General features: G+C 41.8%; 1 protein-coding gene across 1 annotated transcript in view; it reads right to left on the bottom strand.

Moving 5' to 3' along the window:
• COL4A1 (collagen type IV alpha 1 chain) overlaps window positions 1-25,020 on the bottom strand; it is a 130,500-nt gene that overhangs the window by 72,604 nt on the left and 32,876 nt on the right. Inside the window, exon 2 of the mRNA XM_072849883.1 lies at window positions 785-835. Coding sequence (XP_072705984.1) covers window positions 785-835 — 51 coding nt within the window. The remainder of the gene's footprint in view (window positions 1-784; window positions 836-25,020) is intronic.

The following is a 25,020-nucleotide window of genomic DNA, read 5'->3' as shown; positions in this document are numbered from 1 at the left end:
AATTTAATGTCTACAATATTTACAAAAGCAGGGAATTTACAGGGGGAACTCGTGGAATGCTTAAGTACGCTATGTTTTTTCTTCACTGTTACTGCTTTAAAAGAAGCCTTTAAAGTGCCTTTTCTGTTTCACACACAGAAAGTTTGGATAGCTGAAACTTTAACTCATTTGCAAGGTTCTGTCAAAAAGTTTTAAATATTTTTTTTTTCTTGACCTGAAACACTTTGCTGTATTTAAGTTGACTATTAACCTCCTTCTTCCCATTGCAGGTCATTGCCTCCCACGGCTAACCCTGGTCAGGGTATGTTGCTTATGATGCCTCACAGCCTTCCTGGAGAGCAATCTGCACAGCACGCTGAGAGGAGCATTTCTGAACTGACCTGCTCGCATCGCTTCCAGAGGTGGTCAGGATGTCAAGCCAGGACCTCTGCTACCCACTGAAAAGACTGGAGGTGAGGTGTAGGAAAGGTGAGAGTGCCGGGTTAGCATCCCGCTTGACGGGGAAAGAGGGAGGGCACGGTCAAGCACCGGGCTAGGGCCTCTACCCCGCAGTCGGGGCATTCGGCTGTTTCCCACCCCTGGCCCTCCTGCCCTCTGCTGCTGCGGACACTGAGCTGGCCACTTTCCGGAAACCCTGCTGAAGGGCATGTGGCCTGGCCTCAGCAATGCCCTGTGGCGGTGCAAGTGCTCACTGGAACTAACAGCTCACCTGCCTCCCAGAAGATTATACACCATGTGGTTTAAATAAGCAAGATAATGAAGCAGAGAGAGCCGACTTACTCACCTTTTGCCCTTTTACTCCACTGCAGTCACATTTTCCACAACCGGAACAACCCTGAAAATAAAAGAGAAATTGAGAATTAATTGTCTGAACCGGGTGACAGGCAGAGCATACCACAACGAGCCAGGGATGTCAGCAGTAACATCCAGACTGCAAGGCTGGTCAGCATAGGGAATGTTCGCTTAAGCTCAGCACAATACTTTGTTATCTTTAAATAGATGTACACTTCTGGTTTCAGTCACAGTCCAATAAAAGATGCCTTTGTAAAAGAAGAAAAAAACCTGCTGTAGTTTTTAACCATAGAAAACGGTTATATTGCTTCTAAATCATTGCCTTTTGGGCCATTTAAAAAATAACTCATTTTTATAGAATACACACATACTCTGCATCTAGCAATATAAATGTCTCAACTTAAAACAAGTGGATTCTCCTCTAGGATTCTATATTTGTACATTCAAAGCCCAACAGAATATTCAAAACAAAATCAATCCAGTTGTAGAAGCATCTCTTTAATATCAGTTTGCTAATAAAGGGCTTGCATCCTGCATAAATACTTAATCTCTATAAATATGTGCCATTGCTTTGAGGAGAAAGGGATGGTGAAACTGCAGTTCATGATTTATCTTTGTGGTGGGTTGACCCTGGCTGGATGCCAGGTGCCCACCAAAGCAGCTCTATCACTGCCCTCCTCAGCTGGGCAGGGGAGAGAAAATATAACTGAAAGGCTCATGGGTCGAGATAAGGACAGGGAGAGATCACTCACCAATCACCATCACAGACAAAACAGACTCAACTCAGGGAAAATTAATTTAATTTATTACCAATCAAATCAGACTAGGATAATGAGAAAATAAAAACTAAATCTTAAAACACCTTCTCCCCACTCCTCCCTGCTTCCCTAACTTCACCTCCGATTTCTCTACCTCTTCCCCTTGAGCGGCGCAGGGGGACGGGGAATGGGGGCTGCGGTCAGTTCATCACACGTTGTCTCTGCCGCTCCTTCCTCCTCAGGGGGAGGACTCCTCACGCTCTTCCCCTGCTCCCGCCTGGGGTCCCTCCCACAGGAGACAGTCCTCCATGAACTTCTCCAACGTGAGTTCTTCCCACGGGCTGCAGTTCTTCATTAACTGCTCCAGTGTGGGTCCCTTCCACGGGGTGCAGTCCTTCAGGAACAGACTGCTCCAGCGTGGGTCCCCCATGGGGTCACAAGTCCTGCCAGCAAACCCACTCCAGCGTGGGCTCCTCCACGGGCTGCAGGTGGGTATCTGCTCCACCGTTAACCTCCATGGGCTGCAGGGGGACAGCCTGCCTCACCATGGTCTTCACCATGGGCTGCAGGGGAATCTCTGCTCCGGCACCTGGAGCACCTCCTCGCCTTCCTTCTTCGCTGACCTTGGTGTCTGCAGAGTTGTTTCTCTCCCACATTCTCACTCCTCTATCCGGCTGCAGTTGCCCAGGTTTTTTTCCCCTTCTTAACTATGTTATCCCAGAGGTGCTACCACCATCGCTGACTGGCTTGGCCTTGGCCAGTGGCAGGTCCATCTTGGAGCCAGCTGGCATTGGCTCCATCGGACACAGGCGAAGCTTCTAGCAGCTTCTCACAGAAGCCACCCCTGTAGCCCCCCGCTACCAAAACCTTGCCATGCAGACCCAATACAATCTTGTATGCTTAAGGAGAAAAATAACAGACATGAAGAATATGGGTTTTGCTTCTTTTCTGAAGTCAAAAAATGTTGCCTACACCCTCTGGGTGTTTACCATGAGATCTCTTAATATTGATTTACTAAATTTTTTTATCAGTAATTGGCAGTCATCAGATAGGAAGATGATAGTTTTTATAGGGAATTAAATATTGGTATAATTACCACAGGAAACTATGTCAAGTACTTCTGGACATATTTTATGAAGTCAAGTCAAACCACAGCCTCTAAGAGAGCAAACTGCTCCTAATATTAAATATTAGATATGGAGGCAACTGTTAATGTTTATTGGCCAGGCGATGAGTAGCTCCAGGGTTCTGGTCTGTTTCTTACATCTACCACACTTCAGGTGATCTTTCTTTCTTGCCCTCTGTAATGACTAACTGTAATTGTCATTATGATGGGAAACCTTCCACTCAGTAAAAGCAAATTCATTGCAGCAGAAGAATCCATAGAAAACACGTAAAAACATACCCAGTCTGATTTATTTTCCAGTAGATACTACAGAGATCCTTGTTTTCTGAAAGGCTTTTCTTAGGACAGCACCACCTCATGGGGTTTCTACACTAGATAAACTAAAGTCAAAATACAGCCAACTTCTACCTCCAGAAAATGATGGTACTTCAGCATAGATGTTGACAGACTCCCAAGTCTATCTGGATTCTGTGAAGTGAAATTCTGGAGGCCAGGTGGATGGGACGATTTGGGAGAGGGGCATTTTCATCTCAGGAGGGGAGGAAGGTGGAATGTGCAGCTGGCTTTGCTAGTCCCGACAGCTGACCTCATCACATGAAATACTCCTAAGTGCCACTTCCCTCAGAAGCAAGGGAGAGAAGATCTTGCTGTAGGTGTTGGAGGAAGGGAGCTTAATATTAATAAAAGCTACTAAAAGCTTTCATACCTTTGTTCACAGAAGCCTTAAGATGGAGACTTGAGAGATTTGGGGGTTGGTTTGTTTGGATCGAGTCAACAGCAACCAAAAGATTGGAATTTCTATGACATAATCATAAAGCCACTCATTTTTTTGCAAAGCATGAAAGGTGATAACATATGAGAGAAGTCAGATTAACTGATGCACAGGTAAAAGCTTACAGTCGCTTTGTGTTACCAAAGTATTTCAGTGCACTTAAGTGCATCTGGGCTACTCCCCCCTTTTCCTCCTTATAGTCATGAAGCAACCGGTGAGTAACTCAGCAGTCTATCACTTTCACTGTTGTCATGCCCCTCAGAAACAAACTAGGAGGAAAACAAGCAAAACATTTGTATCACTGAATATTCCACCAACGCACACGAGATCCTTCAGCAGCCCCATTAAGCTGTTATCCGGAAGCGGTAAGGGACAGCACCTCTCCGTAGCCAGCTCTCAGCACGGATGCTGGGCACCTGTCCCTCCACGCCTGCAGGCTCCACAGTCTACGGGGACCTCAGTACTTCTGGGGAATAAGAGCAAATGTACCTAATCCGTTTTGAATTTGGAAAACCTCCAGTGAGAACAATAATCATCACCACTCTGGAAAGTTAAATAATACAGTAACATTTTTACTTGGTAAATACCTTTTCTTTTAAAGTAAAGCATCAAAGAGAAATTGGGGTTTAATACTGAAAATAAAATTATTAAAGGCTGTCCAATAAAACTAAAGTTTTAAAGTACTCCTGAAAAATTTGTTGCTTTTGTTGACATTCTTTTTTTAAAATGTAGATCCACAGAATCTGTTGTTTGAAGTCAAACTTTCTCCATATTCACATAAAGCAAAATTATTCACTTTTTTTCTCTTACATTATTACAGCATTTTACCATGTTATATTATAAATGCACAGAAAGATGAAAATTAGCACTGATTAAAATGCGTATGAATCCTATGCTGCAGAAAGAGAATTAGATCTAAAAATAACGCCAACATGTGCTACAACGCCAACTCAATACTGACCAGGAGGGGAAAGCGCCACCCCCTGAATAATCCGCTTTACTTCTTGAGGTACATGGTTATGCCTGGAAAAACATTGGGCCTCCCACTTCAAGAAGTGACCCAGTGTGACCTCTCTTAGTTTTTCAGACCTGATGAGATCACAGCTGGAGGACGCAGGCTTGCAGCTCATGCTTCCTCCTCCAGTATCATGTAGAATGTTATCAGTTTTATCAACACATCCCTTAAATTCAGAAGAAGTCTGTTTTAATTGCATCTGGGAATGTCATTAAAATACGTCATCGAATCATTATAAACATCTGTTTTCAAGTTAGTCCCCACATATTTCCTTCAGCCTGTTATTTAACATGCACCATTTTAGAAAAAAAGTATGTTGTTATTTATTTTTCAGTTGGGTTTTGTTCTTAAATTTAGCATGGCCAGAAGAATGGACTTGCACTTTCAGGTCTCTTTTTGTGCTCCCAAAAATGACGCCATTATATGCAATTTTTCCTGTTTCTTAAGCCTCAGATTAGAATAAACAAAGGCGAGGAAGGTAAGAAGGTACTGAGCATCTGGGAGCGCAGCCGCACAAGGTCCTATTTGCAGTCAAGAGCTGTAGCCTGCTGTGCCAGAACAGGCCACCTGCGCTACAAAACTCTGCGCCTATTTTACAGTAGCATCGTCTCCTACTATCGCTGACTGAACCTTTGCCGGTGGATGGAAGGTTGGCCAACAATGACAGCCACTACTGGATAGCATTATCCTCAGCTACTAAAATGTATTTTTGAATCTGAGGGATGTGATAACATTGTGCATACACTAGGAGGAAGTATGAGCTTCTTTCTCTAGGTCCTCTGGAAAGATGGGAGAGCCAGACTGGAAACAGCTTATGGATCAAAGGTCAATTTAAGGAGGTCAAAGGGGCATTTAAGTAAGGAGGTGAGAAATTGAAAGAGAGCAAGATGGTTACAGCAGGTACAGGAATCAGGGGCTGGGTTCACCTAACCCAGCGTAGGTACAAACATCTCTACTAGTCACTGCAGTGTCCCTTTATTCAACGGCAAGAAACAGGCATTTCTGGTCTGGGATCCACCTCACCTATTTTGGATGTTTGCTTTCAATGGAGATGAAGCACACCTTGGAGGACTAAGCCAGAGAGACTGAAAGGGGCAGAAAGGATTATGGGCTATGTATAAGAACAAGGGGGAAAACTGAGAGAAAAGTGGATATAGGGGATCAGAGGGCTAGAGGTTACAGCCAGAATGCAACAGAGTATAACAATAGCTCTTCATTCCTTGGAAAGTGTTAGAAATTTAACTGAGTATCTTTCGAACTGTGAACAAGGAGATCTGCATTTCTGGTACTCATTTAGGAATGACTTAAGAACCTTACACATTCAAGTCCTAAGTGGGAAACTTCACCCTGAAGGAATAAAGATAATCATCACAAGGTAAGTAAGCTGCAACTATGCAAATTATTATTTACATCTAAACTTTTATGATTTTAAATCAGTCTCATGATACAAAGAATCCAGTTCATGATTTCCCGCCACACATGACTAGAGATAATGAGACAAATGAAGATAAATAGTTTTGTCCTATCTCCAGACATCGTCTCTGAAACAACACCTTCCCCAGGAACTGCATGGAGCTTGGAGCAATCACTGCTATCCTTCAAGTGCCAAAACAGAGAAGGAAGCTGGGCAGGAAGTATAATCTGCGGGGGGGGATGAAAAGGCAGGCTCTTTATCCCTTGTCTAGGAGCCAATTACAGACTAATCCAAAGATTTTGGCCAGGTACACCATGATACCTCACCTATTTTGCATGGTAGACTAGCAGTTCTCAAGTAGCCATAGCTCCCCTGCACCACAGGCCAGCCTCTCATATAATATTTAAAGACATTAATTTTATCTTACTCCTCCCACAAAATATCAGTCAGCCCAGAAGCAGAAGCTCATTTTAGGGATACAAATCACTTCGTTTTGTGACAAGTATTTCTGTTCTGTTTCATTCTCCCAGACTGTCTGCAACTGATAAGCTTAGTGAATCACGCTAGCAAATCAGTATTAAACTATAAAAAGATTACATCCCTTCAACATCACACATATGAACGTGCTACATGCATACTGAGGATTTTCCTAAAGGACAGTGATTCATTTACTATCGTACTAACATATAGTTCTAAAAAAGTGCCGCTAATGAATGGACATCCCATCCTGGACCTCTGACTTCCATGAATCACGTACCAAGCCTTAGGAGTACTAAAGCTCTTTGAGTGACAGAGCTGAGAAGGCTGCTAAAAGTTCCTGCAGCAGACGGAAGAAACTCTGCTCTGCAATTCAGCCTGTAAGACATCTGTTGGATCATAGCTACAGACTTTTGTTGTGTTTTGCCCCGTTTTTCCACGTCCAGCTACTTTCCTGGCATTTGAGGACTATTGCTTGGAACTAGCACAGGAACGATGCAAGCAGCCAGATGAGCAGCCTAGGAGGGAGACGACTGCCATATTTGGACACGCACCATTTCTGGAGGCTACAGAAATCTCCAAAAAAATACAAAGGCCGAGTCAGTTCTCGAACACTCCTCTCTCTTACAGAAGTGCATTCTTCAAGACAAAACATAGTCCTCTTTCCCACAACATCAGCTCAGACTGTCTGCCGAGTTTCAGTTGCTGATCTGCCTACCAGCTTAGGCTAATTGCATAGGTATCAATCAATTTCAAATCTTACCGTGTAAGGCACACATGTAAGGTAGAAATTTAATAAAATTCTCACTGTTTACTTAACTCTGTTAATGTTGAAAATCTTATTCCAGGGAATACAGTCACTTCTCCCACCCAAAACACAGTGTCTTTCAAATGACTGAAAATCCTGTAAACAGGTGGCTGGTGAGACTAGCAGAAATATCAAAATCCTCTGACTATTCACTGTTCCTAATTCACAGCTGAAATGCTTCAACAAGTAAAAATAGTCATAATTATTTCATCTCCTGATTCATTCATTATAATATGACATATTCTGTTTTAGACATGACACTTAAACTGATCATGTTTTCTGATGAAACAGTGAAGATTTCGCACTTTAGTTCAAACCCCAATTGGAACTGAATTTCAATACAAGTTCCAAGTTCAAACACCAGCAATGGCTATGCCAATGGGATGGGGATGGCTGTTTAACAGTGACAGCTTTAAGTCTGAATCTCTTCCCTCCACACAATCCACCCCTTCTACCCCTACCCTAACCTAATCACAACGGGGAAGACCAAGGGGGATTTATCCCTACATAGCAGACACTGCACTTCCACCTACGCACACATATGTGCAACTCATGTAGCTGACAAGAGCTGGATCAATAGATGCCTTCAGTTTCACGTCCCACCAAATACAAGAACAGGGAGGTGACGCCAACGGCAGGACGCTTATCTCACATTCCTCTCATATTTTCTTCTCTCTTCAGAATGTCAAAATAGCTCCCTGGCTGTATTACTATTCTTGTCTTTACCCTTTAGATATAAGTGTATTGAATTAGCTGAACTGCTCTTTTGTATGTAAACTACTATTAGAGGAAATCACTGCTATATTCCAGTTAACCTCAATATTTTTCTTAACTGATTTTGCAGCCCATTAACAACTTTAAAAAAAATCATGTTTCTAAAATTTCTGATTTACACTTAGCTAGAAGGAAGAGGATAACAAAAAAATCCAGACTGTTAGCAAGTTAGCAAAGTTTAGTTATTTGCCTCTGTAATATTAGATTTATGTTAGACTATGGAAACAGCTGGCTACACATGAATAGTATAAAATCCTCTTTTTTTCTTAAATAAATATACCAGGATGAAAAGCTTCATTGTTTCTATATCTGACTGTATTTAAACAAAAGGATTAAAATTGTGATTTGCAAGAAACAAGAACTCTCATCTATTAGAAAAACCACAAATGACACACTTACAAACTTCTAGTTCTGCTTAGACAACAGTAACAAGGTATGGATCAGTATTAACATACGTATTAGCTACAAGTACATTTTGAAACATTATTTTTGAAAGGTTAAGTCATGTATTGATATACTGGCTGACAGGAACTCTGTGGGGGAAAATGAAATTTGTCCTGCCTGAACTAGGGTTTTAAAACATATTTGTAAAAGTGTTGGCAAAGCAAATTGATTGCTCAGTGTAAGTACATCATTCTTCTTTGCCACAATTTAAAAAAACAACCACCACAAAACCTCAAAGTCGCTCTCCTTCAAAACACAGCTTTGCATTAAGTGTTTGACCCAGACTTAGAGCTGTTCTACCATACGCTATCTTCTGCCTCAGAGGGTCTGAGCTCACTGGTCTCAGAAGAGGAGGAAACCTGCTGTGCTGTGGAGCACTTCAAAGGCAAGACTGATCCCCTCTCTCCCACTGAAATAATTTCATTTCACATGGCACACTGAAATCATATTAGATCAGAGATGGGAACCTGAGCATCTTCTTTAATGACAGTCCAAAGAACTGGAGTATAAAGGCATTTCCACTCGTTCTCATCCTGCCTCCACAAGAGCTGGGTAGCTGGACATGGACCTGCACTACCCAAGTGTGACAGCAGATTTCCCAAACACCAGCTGGTAAACAGGTACTCATCCATGAGCTGAAGAGTGGATTCAAAGTCCCTCACTGCACTGAATATGGGCATCTTTAAAATTCAAGGAAGTAGCCACCAGGAAATAGCAACTCCTTTGTGAGTCCAGGTTTTTATTTCCTTTGCTCATAACAAATGAAGAAAAATCAGAAAAGTCAAACTATTTGTTTGTACTATTTAAACGTTCCTGAAAAATGTCTCTGAAATTTTTTCTTACTAATTTTATTATTCTTAATATTTTATCTTTGACTATTGTGTTCACAGAATATGGTTTAAATATTTATTTTGGCAATTCTAAAGTCAAATATTCCATCAAATCACTAATTTGCTGACAAACTCGCCCATTTCTAACCAAAATGTACCAGCTAATAATTTTTAAAGGTTATACTCTGTCTCCATTAGTGTTTGAATTGGTATTTGAACTTGAATTGGAATTTAGTTCAAATTGAAATTTGAACTAAAGCAGCGTAGAGGGGTATATCATCACTATTTTCATCCAAAAACATGATCAGTTTAAGCGCAGTGCCTAAACAGAAAACATCACTTCAAAATGAATACATTACTAAGGCTAGCTTGAAGTGAATCATAGAAACTATCACGTTTTATGGCAAGTAGTATTAATTGGTAATTAGAATGGAAACCTCGGCACGAGCACTTGCACAAGTACTGAGGGAAGCACCAGAAGGCTAGCTGTGCACAGACGGGCTTCAGCGGGGCTGCCAGCTTCCCGAGGGTCAGAAAGGAGAAGAGAGCAACTCAGTGCACTGGCCCTCATCCTCGGTCACTCCCGCAACCTCTGCTGGGACAAGGGTAACTGCTGCTCCTTGGCGATCTCTGTGCTAAAGGACTGGTCTTGGTCAAATGCCTGAAGAGTGGCAAGTCTGTCCCTTACAGGAGCTGATACAAAGCCAGTTGTCCTGCACTGACGATTTGAACTACAACCCTTAACTGGTTCAGGAAAAGGAACATCTGCCATGCCTTCATTTTCAGGACTTAAAGCAGAGAACAGAAATTGAGCACAGTTCTCATTTCATTTGTAAACACATCAGTTTCAGATGTCTATGGACAGATAAACAAAAGACAAACGGGAACATTTTATGATTTTATAACGTCAGCAAGCTCCAGTCTTTCCTCCTCTCCCAAGTCCTTTTTCTCCCCCATAAAAAAAAAAAAGTTGGCAGCTTATCTTTATGTCCTTTTTTCATTTTTTTTCCCAGCAAATCATGGGTAGACTTCAACTTGACTGTTCAGGGAATTCCCCGAACCAAGGGACAGCTTATTGGTTTTACAGCTTTTATCAAATTAAGTTCAGCTCTAGTCAGCAATCACTGGAAGTTTCTGTCATGTAGTAGGCTATTTAAAGTCCTTGGTTGTGTCATTTCCATTTTCTGTAGATCCGGTATTCATAGAGCACAGAAGAACAGTGCTGTTCAAGATGTCCTGTAGGATACCACCTGCCTCCAGCTGCCAGGCCAGGTGGGACCAGGTTTCCCCTAGGTCCCCGGTCATAGCTGCCAGGCTTATGTAAATATCTCAAATGGCACTAAATGCCTACATTTAAGCAACAGAAGTAAGTGCAACCCAGTAATCTCCAAAGGCTCATTAAACCTTGCATGGATAAGGAGAATTAAAATACTCATTCTCCTGAAGACCTCCTTTGGCTGTAGGTTCATGTACGTGAGTAGGACAGAAGGAAGCAGAAGTGGTCCCCACTCACTCCTCTGCCAATGCAGAGCTGTTCTAGTAAATCTTCTAGGGATAGCTTTAGACCAAATGAAAAATCTCCTGGAACAAACCTACACAGTGGAAAACTGTGGTACTTCATGGTTACTGGTATGTCACTGCATCAACTAAGTATCCCTGTTAGTCTGAGGGAAACTTTAAGCAAGTCCCAAATTAACATACAGATAATATCTGAAAGGAATGGCAAGTCACTGTCTGAAATATCACTGTGCATGATGAAATTTGAACTAATTACAACAATTCAGCTCTGGTTTTATTTAAAAGCCTTGTATAATTTTCAGAAAGTCAACTTATTTTAAGAAAAGCTCTATAGAATACAATCGGAAAAAAATTAATTATGGCTCTTGGGACATGGGGGGCTGTTTGTAGTTTTTGGCAGGGTTTTTTCTGTTTGGCTGGGGGGGAGGGTTGTTTTGTTGTTGTTGTTTTTAGTATTACCAGAATCCTACAGGATGTTCATACAAAAATGGCAGACAGACCACAGATTCTTATCGGAAATCTCCAGTGTCTTTTAGCCACTCAAGGGAATATTAGTTAATTTTTAAATGCTTAATTATTTCAGAAAGTATTTATTTTGTAAATTAGCATCAGTTGGAAGTACTTCACTAAAAAGATGTTAAAAAAGTAGTCACATCTTCTTAGTCAAAAAAATACCAGATTGCTGGAGCTGAAATGTTTTGTTGCTGGGACCTCATTTTTTTACATTCTTCTCCAAATTCCCCAGGGCTCTGTCCTGGAGGTAGGGTCATGGGAGTCCCCTGAAAGCTGCTCTGTGAACACGACTTTCCTGTTGGTGATGTGAACATCATTTTCAAAAAGCAATGCAAATCCAGGGGGCTGCCAGTTAGTTCACAGGAAATATAAAGTTATTCCTGTTGTTCCATATTTGGACAAAAATGACATTTAAAGCAACTGTTTCCTCTAAGTACATTCTTTTACAGGAAGCTCTGGCAACAATCAAGTTATTTGCTTACTTATTTGCTTACTCTGAAATTTTCAGAATATCACATTACACCACTCAGTTCTGCACAACTCAAAGCAGATAACTGGTTTGTGAATACTAATGGCGTTATCATTAAAATACAAAGCCTCCCATTAGCATTATCTACTAGCAAGTCTATGTCCACAGACTGCCAGATACTGCTTAGCCTCCAGCAAGCAGAGGATACTGTATTTACCAAGTGAATATCGGTCCAGTTGGTTTTGTACCTTTTTCCTATTTAAGAACTTCACTTTCAGTTATATTTTCGAAGAAGTGAAAAAAATTCCAGGTGCCAGTAGGATCCTCTGGTGTTACAGTCACTGGTGTTACTTCTCCAACAGCTGAGGATTAGAGCATACTCCAGGACTTTCTGACATCCAGTGACAAGCGCTTTCAGGAATACATTTCAAGGGGCATGACCGTTCCTAAATTCAATACGTTAATCGTTACCAATAATCCCCACCCTACTCTTCTACTTCATGAACAGGCAAACTGGAGCCAGGTGATACAGGTGAGAAGCTCCCATTCCTCATCTTGCTAACTTAAGACAGACCTGAGGGGAGGACAGGAAAACCTGTTGCACAACCACCATGGCTGTTGCAGACCTTACCACCCGCCTCATACGCTACTACTCTGGAGTGTACAAAGCAAACTGCTCCTTGTCCTGTGTGACACAGATCCAAACACCCTGCCTTCTAACTCGCCTTTTTAGCGTAACTAGCACTAGCAGTCAACTAGACATATAAGCTGAAGGGAAACCAAACATCAGACTTCATTCTCGTTCATAAGGCAGAGAGATTGCAGGCTCTCAAACAAATCACGAGTTTGGTTTTCTTGCTGCCTTCTGGGATGGATCTGCACAACTACTTCCAGCGCCTGCTAGAGGTATAAGGCTGGATCCAGCCATAACCTGGCAAGATGGAAACAGTGTCATTACAGTGGTGTCCCGTAACTGCTGCCTCTGCCAGCGGTGGCCAGCGATGCTATGGGTACAGGCAGCAGACTCCTTGCCATCCTCTCAGTAAACCCACGCCCGCAGGGCTGAACTGCTTTCTAGAAATGCCTCGGAGCTGCTCCGGCCTCCGGGCCTTTGGTGTTCAGCACACACCCCCATTTTCACAAGCACAAGGGTACCTATAATAAATCTGAGTATGGGTGCTCGGTGTAGTTGAAAGCCTGCCCCAAAACGACTCCAGCAGGCAGGCAAAACGCAATGCCACCAAAACTAGGCAGAGGCCGAGGGAGAGGCAGCCAGCCCAGCAGTTGATGCAGCCCCTCCCGGCCACCCTCTACCTCCCAGCACTCCCCCGACCTAGGCCAGAGGCAGAACCCGGCTGAGAGAAAACTGCCACAGAGGACTCCCTCCTTCCCTGCTCTCACACACGGCAGCCCTCTCTAAGCAGCTCTGGGGAACGCGGGAAGGGGCGGCTGCTGCCACCGGAGCAAGCCCTCATATGCCCACAGCCTGGGCCCGGCCTGGCCCGCCAGCAGGAGGACAAACCGCAGTGGCATGGCCACAGGCCAAGCTCCTTTGCTGCGGGACAATTTCTCAAAAGGTGGAGATGAAAAATATCCCTCTTAATGGCCATGTAACCACCCCTCTTCCTCGCTTACAGTTTCATTTACCATGGTGGTTAGCAGGACATGAATGCGCAGCTGCTGTTTTAGGCACCAAGCGTTACACCCGGTACGGCAGCCCAGGCACAGAGGTGGCAACCACCCTGCGCGCCCACGTGGGCCACGAAGACCCCAGGACCATCCCTGCGGCTGCAGAGTCACGGGCCCCTTCCACGATTCCCCCATCACGCGAGGCACGTGCTGCTCCTCGCCCCACGACGGCTGCTCCCCCTCTCAGCACCATCTCCATCATCGCCCTGATGAAGAGGCCACCTCTTTGCCACGCTCTCCACAGCCATCGCTAAGACTTCCCTTTTGTAACCGGAACTCTCCTGGCCCCTGCAAGCCCCCATTACGCGGGGGAGCGCAGCAAAAGAGCGAGGCTGCAGGGGAGACGCAGCCCCAACCCTCCTCAAGGCATTTTTGTAAACCTGAAGGCAAAGGAGACGCCTCGGGAGGGACATGCAGGAAGCCAGTGAAGCCGTTCTGCAAATGTTTACAGCAAGTCCATACACGGTGCTTTCCCTTCCGTTAGCTGATAAACATGAACATCAACATAAACAAATAGATTTAAAAGTAACAGCTTTAAAACAGCACAGTGCTGGGAAGCAGAGGGCCACCCTTGCCTAGACTAAATAAACAGAGAGGCGAAATCCTCTTAGTTGGGATGCACACCAAAGAATCTGAAAAAAGCACAGGAAGATTAACTGGACTTCTAGGCTTGAGCCCAGAGAAGAAACCCAGGTGATGTACAATCCAGCACAGATACAGACTGCTGTGTTTTGAACTCACACTGCCTGAGCACAGCTTTCCTCTGGATAGGCTCTGAGCACAGCGTTTTTGCTTATGCAACTCCTAATTTCCCGTTAACACCCTCCCGCAGCATGATTCATCACCAGCGGAGGAGGTTGTGTGCATGTGCAGGTAACACCATCACCCTGGGCTGGATCTTGCCCAGGAGACCTCCTGCCTCCATGTCACATATGCTGCATGAACGGTGTCCGTTTGCTCCATCTTAGTCCTGTGCTCCTCATCATCAGTTCCTTACTTACAGCCCTCCCCGAGACTGATTTTGCATGATGTACGAAACGACGTAGCTTTATGTGGGTACGCGGCACCTGCAGCAAGGGCTCTGCACGTGCACTGGCAGCAGTTCCTCAACACAGACAGGCTGCCACTGCAGAGTCGCTCCCTGAAACTGTGGCTGTACCTGAACGGCATGAACATCCCCACCCCACAGCCCCGTCTCGCAAGAGGTGCAGCAACCTGTTACTAAGAGGATTTGCCTCTACGTGTCAAATGCTGCAGCTTCTGCAAGGAATACTTTAAGGGAATTCCCCACTGACCCCCATGGCGTATTGCAGGTGTATACGACTTGTCATTAAAATCCTTCCAGGAGGACTCTGTCAGCCGGAGTATTTAGAGGCTGTCAAATTTTACTAGACTGTATGCAATTTTTACTGCATGAATTTATCAGAGCTGTCTAAGCGATTTCTTGATTAAAACAACACTCATTTAATGTGAAGTCATCTTTTCTTCTAAAAGGAACCTAAACCTTTTCAAAAATTCTGACAATGAAATAATAAATTAATAATGATTAATAGAAACAATTTAAAATACATTGTCCATACTCCACAACACTAGATAGGAGGCTAGCTCACTAATCTCAGTAACAGTGGAAGAGGAGACAGGTAAAATAGTGATAGCCTCACTCTGGCCCGCAGACTCAACGATGAGTCATAAGATTGTTAAAGACCAATTAATACATTTTAAGAACCTTATGGTATTCTGGAAACAGCAGTAGTAACCACAGCAGTTCAACATCCTTGTCAAACACTGGATTTAAAAAGCATGCAGCATGTTTAGTCTACTTAGCAGCCAGCCAAAATATACACAAAATTTCATTTTATAAACCCATTTTTCTTCCCCACAGATCTCAAAGTTCCAAACAGGTTCATCCTATGGCAATACCACTGCTACAGTTAAAAAGCTGCATTTAATTGCTCTAGTGAAAGATTTCAGCCAGTTGTTGCAGACAGCCAGTTCTAAAAACCACTACATCACAGGGCAGGCCTAAAATTGAAAGAGTATTTCCTAAACTGAAATCTGTTTCAGGAGTATTTGCATTATAACCCTACCGCAAATTTTGGACTGGAAGCGGTAGCAGAAGTTTAGCCTATGCATTTTGCTCAAATATTTTAACAAATCGCCAGTGAACAATCTACCTGGGCATCTTCTCTTAAGCTCCGAGTTATAACTTCAGTTCAGTTAAACTAATAATTTTTGCAACAAATTGTCAGTCATTTATCTGTTTGGCCTCCTAAAAAGCCATAAGGGAAAGCACTGCTTTCTCTGCTCTTTAGCAGGCCAGTGAATTCTGGCTTTTGCTCCTGTCAAGGATGCCATTGACTATGAGCTGCTTTCTCTTCAGGACACATCAGTATCCTTTCTCCTAAAGACTCTGCACACTCCTGAAACACTTCACTCAGTTCTAGTTACATTTCAAAGGACATTACTCCATATTTAAAGACGCCAGATGGATATAGCCATGGCTGCTGAAGAGTCACAACTTGCAAGAGATATATATCTTAAATGCAAAGCTCATGGTTTTACAAAAGCCCTTGCTCTGTAAAAAAGTGAAGACTCAACTGCTGCTCAGAAGCACAAAGAAGACTAACCAAAGGGCAAAAAAGCGCTTTTTCCTTCCTTTGCTGTTGCAAACAAATGATCCCAAAGGCTTCTTTATTCCTCTCTGAGAAGCACCAGCTGAGTGGTAATACTCAGGGGTTTGTCCAAGTGGTGTTGTCCTTTAAGAAAGGGTCTAGAGATAAGAAAACAAGCAGAGGAAAAAAAAAACCCAAACCAAACCCCAACCCTCAAATCACCTGTAAAGTTCAGCAACCCGACAGCTAATTGAGACGCAACCCCTAAATCACTGTTTCAGTTCATAAGCCCACTTTGCATGAACTTTACCGTGCCCCATGGCTGAGGCAGCACCTCACATCTGGAGTAAGGCGCTGGCTCTAGATCCTGCACAGGCAATGCCAGAAACAGGGAAATACCTCCCTTGGTGAGCAACAGCCTCTCTCTTTCACAAGCACACTTGGGCACCCATGGTCTATGGTGGTTTATGACTCCCTTGTACCTGACTTCAACAAAAAGAACGAAGAGGAGCTTCACCACAGCCTAATCTACTGATTAAAACACTCCTCTGAGAATTAGGAGCTACAGAGAGGAGCACATCTTCTGCTACCTGATGAGCAGCATTATCGCCACACCGGGATGTAAAAGCTAGCAATGACTTGTATGACTTCCAAGAACTCAGGGCACTTGTGTGCATTAGGCTTATAAGGAGTGGATGGATCAGACCTCTTTAGGGATGTTGCTGTCTTTCATTCATCTGATGTACAGCAAACTTACATGGGAAGGAAGGGGGAGTTAGGTGGAAAGGAGATGGTCTAAACCTCACACTTTGTCCCATTAAATTCCACACTTGAGGTGGTTACACCTCCTATGGGACCCAGTTCTTAGTTAAGAGCCCTAGGGCATAGAGGACTTCAGAGAACGGCAATGCAAATTCCCAGTGTAGCTTTTATTGCCCTAAAGTCCTAGGGCCCTAACTTGCTCTGAATTAAATACTTACATAAACACACCAGAATGTTCATACTGGCAGAGACTATAATGCCAGCTCTTCCTCTACAAATCAGCTCTTTATTCCAGAAAACGTTTTCACTTGCAATTGGATTGTGAAATTCTAGCTGCATGATGCACTGCAAATAACCATATCTACTAAAGAGAAATTTGTCTCAAAATCAGTAACTAAAGACTAACCTAGACACATTGTCAAAGAGCTTATTTTTTTATTTTTCAGCTGCGGAACTCAATTTGAGTAATGTGGCTGGTCAACTGGATTCTTTTGGCATTTTTAAAACCTAGTCACAAGGAAAAATCAGTACTATCCACATGTACTCTAATTTACTTGTCTGGCCCAAATGAAAAACAGACACAATTTTTTCAAACCCCCATTTTTCAAAATTGACATTTGAAAATACAGTTTTAATAAAAATTTAAATGTTGGAACACGACCGCAGTACAGCAAAATAGTGACAGGAAATATTATTTTAGTGTGCAACATTTGCCAGACGCAAAAGGAAACAAACTTGTCAGTCCTCTCTTTCTTTTATGTTTCTTTGTTGACTAGACAGGAAGCTGACAAAAATTGATTTTTTTCCTCTTGTAAAGCATACAACGTAATTTTTATTGTACCACTTCAGTCACTGACTGCCTTTGGTAAATAAAAGCATACTTCATGAGCATCCAGGGAAGTGTTTAATATCTGACAGTTTACAAAAATGCCATATTAATTAAGTATAAAAAGAAAAGTAAATAGCTTTCATTGCAGAAACGGAAATAACATGATTTAGAAGAGAAGCTGAAAATCCATTCTTTTCTATGGCAACTTCCTGAGTGATGGAAAAGCTATAGCTGAGTAAAATTAAACATTTGCCTAACCTGCATTCCACATGTAGTGGCCAGCAGAAGTGCAAACATTGATGAACATTGATATAGCTGTAAATATCTTGTGAGCAGTTTATTTAAAAACAGTAAGAAGCAGCCAGATAATGTTCCACTTATTAATAACAAGCAAGCAGACACAAATAGGCTTCAACATCCTTGCTTGCTATTTAGAAATAAAACCCAAATACACCACAATAAGCTCATCCGTCCAGTAAAAGCTTAATACTAAACACTAAAGATCTCATTCTTTGTCAAAAAAAAAATCAAAATTTTCTGAAATCAATAAACATGGGTTATTATAGAAGAGGGCTGAGTATCCATTTCACAGCTCTTCCAAAAGATACCGTGCCAGAAGAGGCTCAAGGCACCCAAAGGGCACAAGGAAGGGCACAGCAAAGGCTGTTCCTCCTGCCGCTCACTGAAGCACTGGTTCACAACAGGTAAAAGCCACGGAGCCCAGTCTTGGTGGGACCTGCCTCAGGTTTGTCCTCTCCCTTCTGCAGCCCTACCCCTACTCTTGTGCTGCCACTGGCACACATCAAACCCATCCTGGGATTAAACTACCTGAAGACTAAATACAGTGACTTTTTTTCCCCAGTTTTTGTAATGGCCCATTTTAGCTCATTGAACTACCTTCATGCTGGGGGTCAATGAAAAAAATGCTGCCACAGTGGAGAGGCAAGATGACGCAAGCAGGACCACAGGCTGAACTGTCTAGGAACAGTCTAATGTGGGGTGTTTAAGACTGACATAGGCTTCACAAGTATTTTAACTATCTTAGCATTTCATCAGGCACTGAGATAAATTGGTCAGCTGATATATTTATGAGCTACTGCATGCTACTGTGCCAGAAAAAGATGGAGAACCCCAGAGTTTACCTTTAAAATGAAATATTACTTACCACATTCCCTTCTCCAATAGTGTAACTTCCACTTACTAACAAAGATACTTCCATTTTTATTGGTATTAGTGAAAGGAGGTTCAAAGTATCTCTAAAGTTACGCTGGTCTAAATTCTTCTTCCATAAATTTGATAGTTACTTTCCATTTTCTATACCTGTATAACTTCTGTTTAATAACCTAATTCTATATTGGTTTGTAAGATACTGTGTCCTCTTTTTTTTTCAGAATAGGTTGACCAACTTCATATCATTATAGATATTAGCTGAATTCACAATAGCGGTTAATTGTAATGTGACTGCAAGCTTAGCCAGGCTTCTTATTTGTCAAAAATGACAATACATTGTGGCAATACCAACAGGGCTTCACACCGTAAGTTGCAAATTTCAGGGAACTCTGACAGATGTTGAAAAGGAGCTTCCCAGTGCTCTTTCCTAGAGCCTTCCCAGCCTGTGAACACCTCTGGAAGATGTGTCATCCAGAGTACATCTAGCAGTACGCACAGTTTGTAACTTTGCTAAAGAAATTTAAAAATTCTAATTATCCTGCATCCTTAAGTATACATCCTTGCGATCTGCAGTATGTTCCCAACACTAACATACAAACATAAATCCGAGAAAATTATCCTCAGGTAATGAAAAATTACTTCAAGTCATGTACAAAAGAAATGTGAAGACTCACACAGTCTTAACTGACAAGCATTTCGCTAGAATTAAAGCTGTCTGCAAACTATAAATTAGTCTAGCTGTTTCAGAACATTCTGAGTCGATTCATGAATGAGAAAATGTTCAGCTTAACAATTTCGCTACAACAAGAAATGCAAATATTGACAATTTTGAGTAACAAGTGTCGTCAAAAAAACAGGAATAAAAGTGATAAATGTAAGCAAAACCACCCAAAGTCACATCACGAGACTGCCTTTCAATGCCAGCACATCTGCAAAAGTCATATTAAAACTCAAAGTTCAGAACATGTCATTCTCATGGCAACATCCGTAATGCGCCAGATGTATTCCCAAATCGCTCCCTAGAACAGACCACACTTTTAACCACACATCTAAATAACACTTCTTTTTAAAATCTCATATATACACTGCATGAAAAGTTAAAGAAAACTGAAGTCATCAAAATCACTACATCTCCTTACTAAAAGTGGCCCATTAACCAAAAGGGCATCAATGCTGCCTACACATAGCCTTAAACTTGTGACTACCACCTTACAGATGTGTTGCAAGTATTCATGACTACCAGGGGGCCTTTCATTTTTGGCACTCTGCTTTACATGGGAGTTATGTGAGTTTATGAAAAATTTCTAGGTTTTTCTTCTATGTAAAAAGTCTCATCCTCTTGGCTGTCTCATAGATTGGAAATCTGCAAAAATAGTAGATAAAAATAGTAGATCAAAAATAGTAGATAAATTTCAAAGAAACGGAAGGGTAATTATTAAAAAACATTATTTTTAAGCCAAAAACACACTTGCTTTGGGCCCACCTCACATTTCTTGCACAGGAATAATGGTAACTCCATTTGGATTTGCTCATGGATCATTCTTCTAGCTGATGTAATGCGGACGTTGAAACAGGAAAAAAAAAAGTCAAATATTAAATAATTCAAGCTTTTAGGGTAGCTTCAGTCTGTTTGATTTACCATTAGCATATTTTAACCAGACTTAATGTAAGCAAAACTTTTACAAGGGAATTAGTCCCCTAATTTCACTGGTGCTTGCTTTAAAGGAGATATTTATTTATATTACTTTTTTACAATATTTATTGTTCCCTGTCTCTAACAGTTTATTTGATCTTCAAGTAAAATAATTTGGGTTTGAAAAGTACCCTATTAAGATAAAGATAAAACATTTCATCGAAGTCATATACAGTGCTAGAAAGAAACAGAAGTTACTTTATTTAAAAGGGTTTTAATAATTAAACTATGCAACTTCCAGTAGTTCTCAGAGTCATCAGAAATGGAAGAGTTTACATCCCTATCACCACACACAAACAAAACTGGAAGCCCAGGAAACGTGTGGAGCAAAAGTGCTCTCGCCTACAAAAGCCAGCCAGGGAAGCTCAACCTGTTTTCCCAGCAGTCTACCTCCCAAAACCACCCTGACAGACTCTTGTATTTAACCCTTCCTTCATTTCTTCACGAAGCATGACCTCTTGAGCAACACCCTAGGCCGGCACTACTCAGAGCACTCAGAGTGGAGAAAGGAAAGCAGGAAAAGGCGCTGAGATATGGGATTAGGAGCTCTGGCTGACAAATAGAGGGGCACGTAGGACAGCGGCAGGTTGTCCCAAGGGGGAGGAGGAAGAGGAAAAGGACATTTGGATTCCAGAACCTGCAGGCATCTCCACAGGAGAACAGTCAAGGCCATACATTGCAATTTTGTTCTATCTGGCTTTCCTTTCAGCTCCAACAACAACAAAAATAGAACTAATTTCTAACCAATGGACTTCAACAGAATTCAGAATCCAAGCATCTGTAGTCACAAACATGCTTGTGCCACAGCATCTCCCAGAAGGAACATACCCCACAGCGATTTACAAAGTGTACGCAGCAGCAGAATGGCTACGAGGATGGATACTGTTTGCCAAAACAGAAAATGCACCCAGACTGAAAGAAGAGATGGCTGGTTTCTTTCTTTGATATGCATCCATGGTATCTGACTCCTTCCCACAATTCCTTCAAAAAAGAGACAAAAGTGATGCCAAATAGGCCATGTGAGTCAAAAGGCCTTCAAGAGGTTCTGAACATCCAACAAGTTTTGAGCAACTAAACAAGAACATCGCTGGAGAGGGACAATGCTTAGAGCATCCAAGTTTAAAAAATAAAAGTCATGAGAAACACTACTGGAAAAGAGAAACACACCTGCAAAGCTTAGTTTAGCAACAGCATTAACATCAGTATTTTTACTTCCTCTGTACAAATAAAAATAAGCTTAATAATTTCCAAAATTGCAGAGCACTACGCAGATCCAAACCATTGCAGCAGATTCTTTCAACAGAGTGCTGCACCCATCACATCACCTAACAATATGATCAGAAACTCCAAAGTACCCAGCGATTTTGAAAAATTTTGTTAGTCCTTTAGATTTGGCTAGACAAGCATAACTTTGGGCACCCACTTATTTAGTAAATATGATTAGATTTTGTCTAATTTTCCAAGTCGAAGAGCTTTAAGAATTGAAGCAGCACTCCAACCAGCCAAAGTAAAAGAACACCATGAATTCTGTAACCTCCAGTGTAGGATCCCGTCTTCATCACTCTTTATTCCTAATGTATATGCATTCAACATAGCAGTTTTATTTCTCACGTGTGAAAAATTTTACGTTCTCTCTTAAAACCAGCACGTTATTAAATCATCTCATGTCTCCACACTTGGCAGATTTTCTGAAAAGATCCAAAATATCACAACCAAAGTTAAGCGTTGCTTGGGTAAAGACAGTTATTTTAACTGAAAAAAACCCCTGTTTTTAGCTCAGAAGCAGGTCATCATAGAATGTATTGAAATAGTCTTCTTGAAATGTCCACATATCAAAACTCTGAATGCTTACACTACTCAAATCAAGGCCTGATTTAACAGTAACTCGTATCACTTTTTAGATCATGGAATCACCATTTCATCCCTTGGAAAAACTCTATACAAAAAATAGCATCTGTGGGAAGATGGAAACATTAGGCAATTAGTACCACAGAAGATTCTGCTATACTCATTAGGACAGCAGCCTTCTTCCTTTGGTCTTATTTTTCACATCCTTCCTTCCTTTTAGATGGCTATGTGTCACCATTTTGTAAAGAAGAAAGCATCTGAATTTTATCTTTGCAAAACCTCAAATGTATTATTTCCAGAATTTTTAAATCATTGTAGAGGAGTAATGGAACGTAAAAAATTATAGGTATTGCAATATTTCATTCTTATACAGAAAAATGTGTATTCCTTTAACAAAAAAAAACCACTTAAAAATGCTTTGTTTTCTCTTTGTTTTCTTAACAATGGTGACTAATGCCTAATACCACATGGAAGTGTTCATTCTAACGTGCAAGTCAGAAGGAACCTTGAGTTACGTACTATTTTTCCCTCTTCGTAAACCCTTTTGGTCTTTTCCATTTCCAGTGGCACTTCTAATATGTGTACAACTTGTCCTGAAATGTCTTAAATACTTGAATAGCCAGCAAACTTCAAACAGGTTCTAACAAACAAGTGTAAAGGCACAGAGAGCTTTTGATTATTTCTGAGCAGAAGACACCACTGGCAGTAAAAACCTGACCTAAAGGTACTGTCGGCAGTGAAAAGCTCAAGGACAAACCAAACTGGTCTACAAATGCTCAAGTTGCTCTTTTCTGAAGAATTCTTAGGTTGGCTTCTTTTACAAGCACACAGTGCTGGACCGGCACGCACCCAGGCCGACAGACACGCTGCCAGCTCACATCCTAACCCTGCTCTTGGCAATTTGTGGTGTGCCCTGACTAAGCGTGTCCCCTGTGAGGACTTTCACACCAGAGACAAGTCCCCAGAGACTTTATTTTATTTTATAGCTTACTTGTACAGTAATACAACAGATTTGTGACACCTTGTAATAGCATACAGCATCGTTAGTATTTGCCTGTCGGTCTACTACGCCACTTCACGCTATTTAACTGCATGCCACAACAAGATTTGGGCTTGGATGACCATGAAGAGCAAGGTCTAGCAATGCAAAGGCAAGGCCAGTAACCTGGATAACATGCAGGGAATTCCTGAGCCTACGACTTAGATTGCATGACCATTCTTAAAGCAAAGTAACTTGCAGTATGAACTATGGTGTATAAATATAAATCACATCTATGAGATGTAAGTCAATGGATTAGTTGCACTATCATAAGATTTCAGACAGCAGAGTTGCTGTATCATAAACCCCAGTTTCAAAAACTGCCTTTCAAAAAAAGTGGAGGAAAACCCTTGTGTGGAAACTATTCCTGAAGAAACAACGTTTGCCTGTGTCTTTCAGAAAACTGACCAGAAATATATGAGATGATTGACAGAAGTGACAGACAGAAATGACAATTACCTTGAACAAAAAACCCATACAATATATGCAGCATGCTTCTAGAAAGGGAATCCCTATTTCCTACAGCAGGAGCAGCTGTAGGAAAGACCCTTCCTTTTAGTGCATGGATTATTTGTTTTCCTCCTTCCAGTAACAGGGACTTTGTTTAAATCTAGCTCTGGAACAGACAATATCATCTTTTGCTGTGCAAACTCATCTGAAAGAACAAACTGTGACCATGGGACCTCACTCCTAAACATCTGAAACACATATTATCTGCAATTGTTTCCTCTTACCAACAACAGTTCATCTTCTCTCTCTGACATGGTCTGTACTTTGCTTTGTTCCTGCCTATGAAAGCACTAAGTGCATTAGTGACCAGGTATGACAATCCTGATTTCTTCATACGTGGGTGACACTTAAATGGAAGCCGCAATCGTATCTGCACTGGGTGATGCACATTGATGCTATGCAGGGTCTTGCTCAGATTAGGACATGGGTTAGATCCAGCCTGAGGATGCTTAATTCTGAAAAGAAATGTGATGCTTGAGAGGTGGGGGAATTTAGCTGGAAGAGACTGTACAAGTAGTATCATCTCTATAACCCCTTAGTGTGTGAAAACTAGAGTAAAAGAGTGGGGAAATGTATCCAGAAAACATACACCAGTTTTCTGGAGACTAATAAAACTTTAAGGCACTAAAGGATTCCCATGGTTTAAAAACAACAATAAAAGGACCAAAAAAAAAGATTTTTCAGTTGTCTCAGTACAGCTCCAATTCCCACTGAAGCTTCTCCTGCAGTTAGAGCATTTATAATCTTTCTCATCTCTAAGAGGGGAATGACCGCAATCACTTTTTCCTCAGTTAAGTCATTAGTAGGGTCTTGCTCATTTTCACAACACAAAAATGTCTCAAGACCTCAACCCTTCTGTCAGCTTAGGTTCACACCTATGAACATACAAAGTTTTAGGAATAGGGAAATGGGTTTCATGGGAAAATAGGGAGAAATTAAAAACTTAAGTCTTGTGTCTTTGTGCATTCTGTGCACTGCATATACGCTCCATTTCATCCCTCTCCGATTGTGTGCCCTATTTTCAATTAACTCCTGAATGGTTTGAGATTCACCCCAAGAGGGAAGGAAGAGCAGAAGGAGCCACTGAGACTGCCCCAACAGTTCCTTCCCCGGGAAGGCTTTTGCAGGAGCAACATTTCAAACCACAGCACCTTCTCA

This window comes from Ciconia boyciana, chromosome 1 (assembly GCF_034638445.1).
Source record: "Ciconia boyciana chromosome 1, ASM3463844v1, whole genome shotgun sequence".
Lineage (NCBI taxonomy): Eukaryota > Metazoa > Chordata > Aves > Ciconiiformes > Ciconiidae > Ciconia > Ciconia boyciana.
This window is presented reverse-complemented; position numbering and strand designations above follow the sequence as displayed.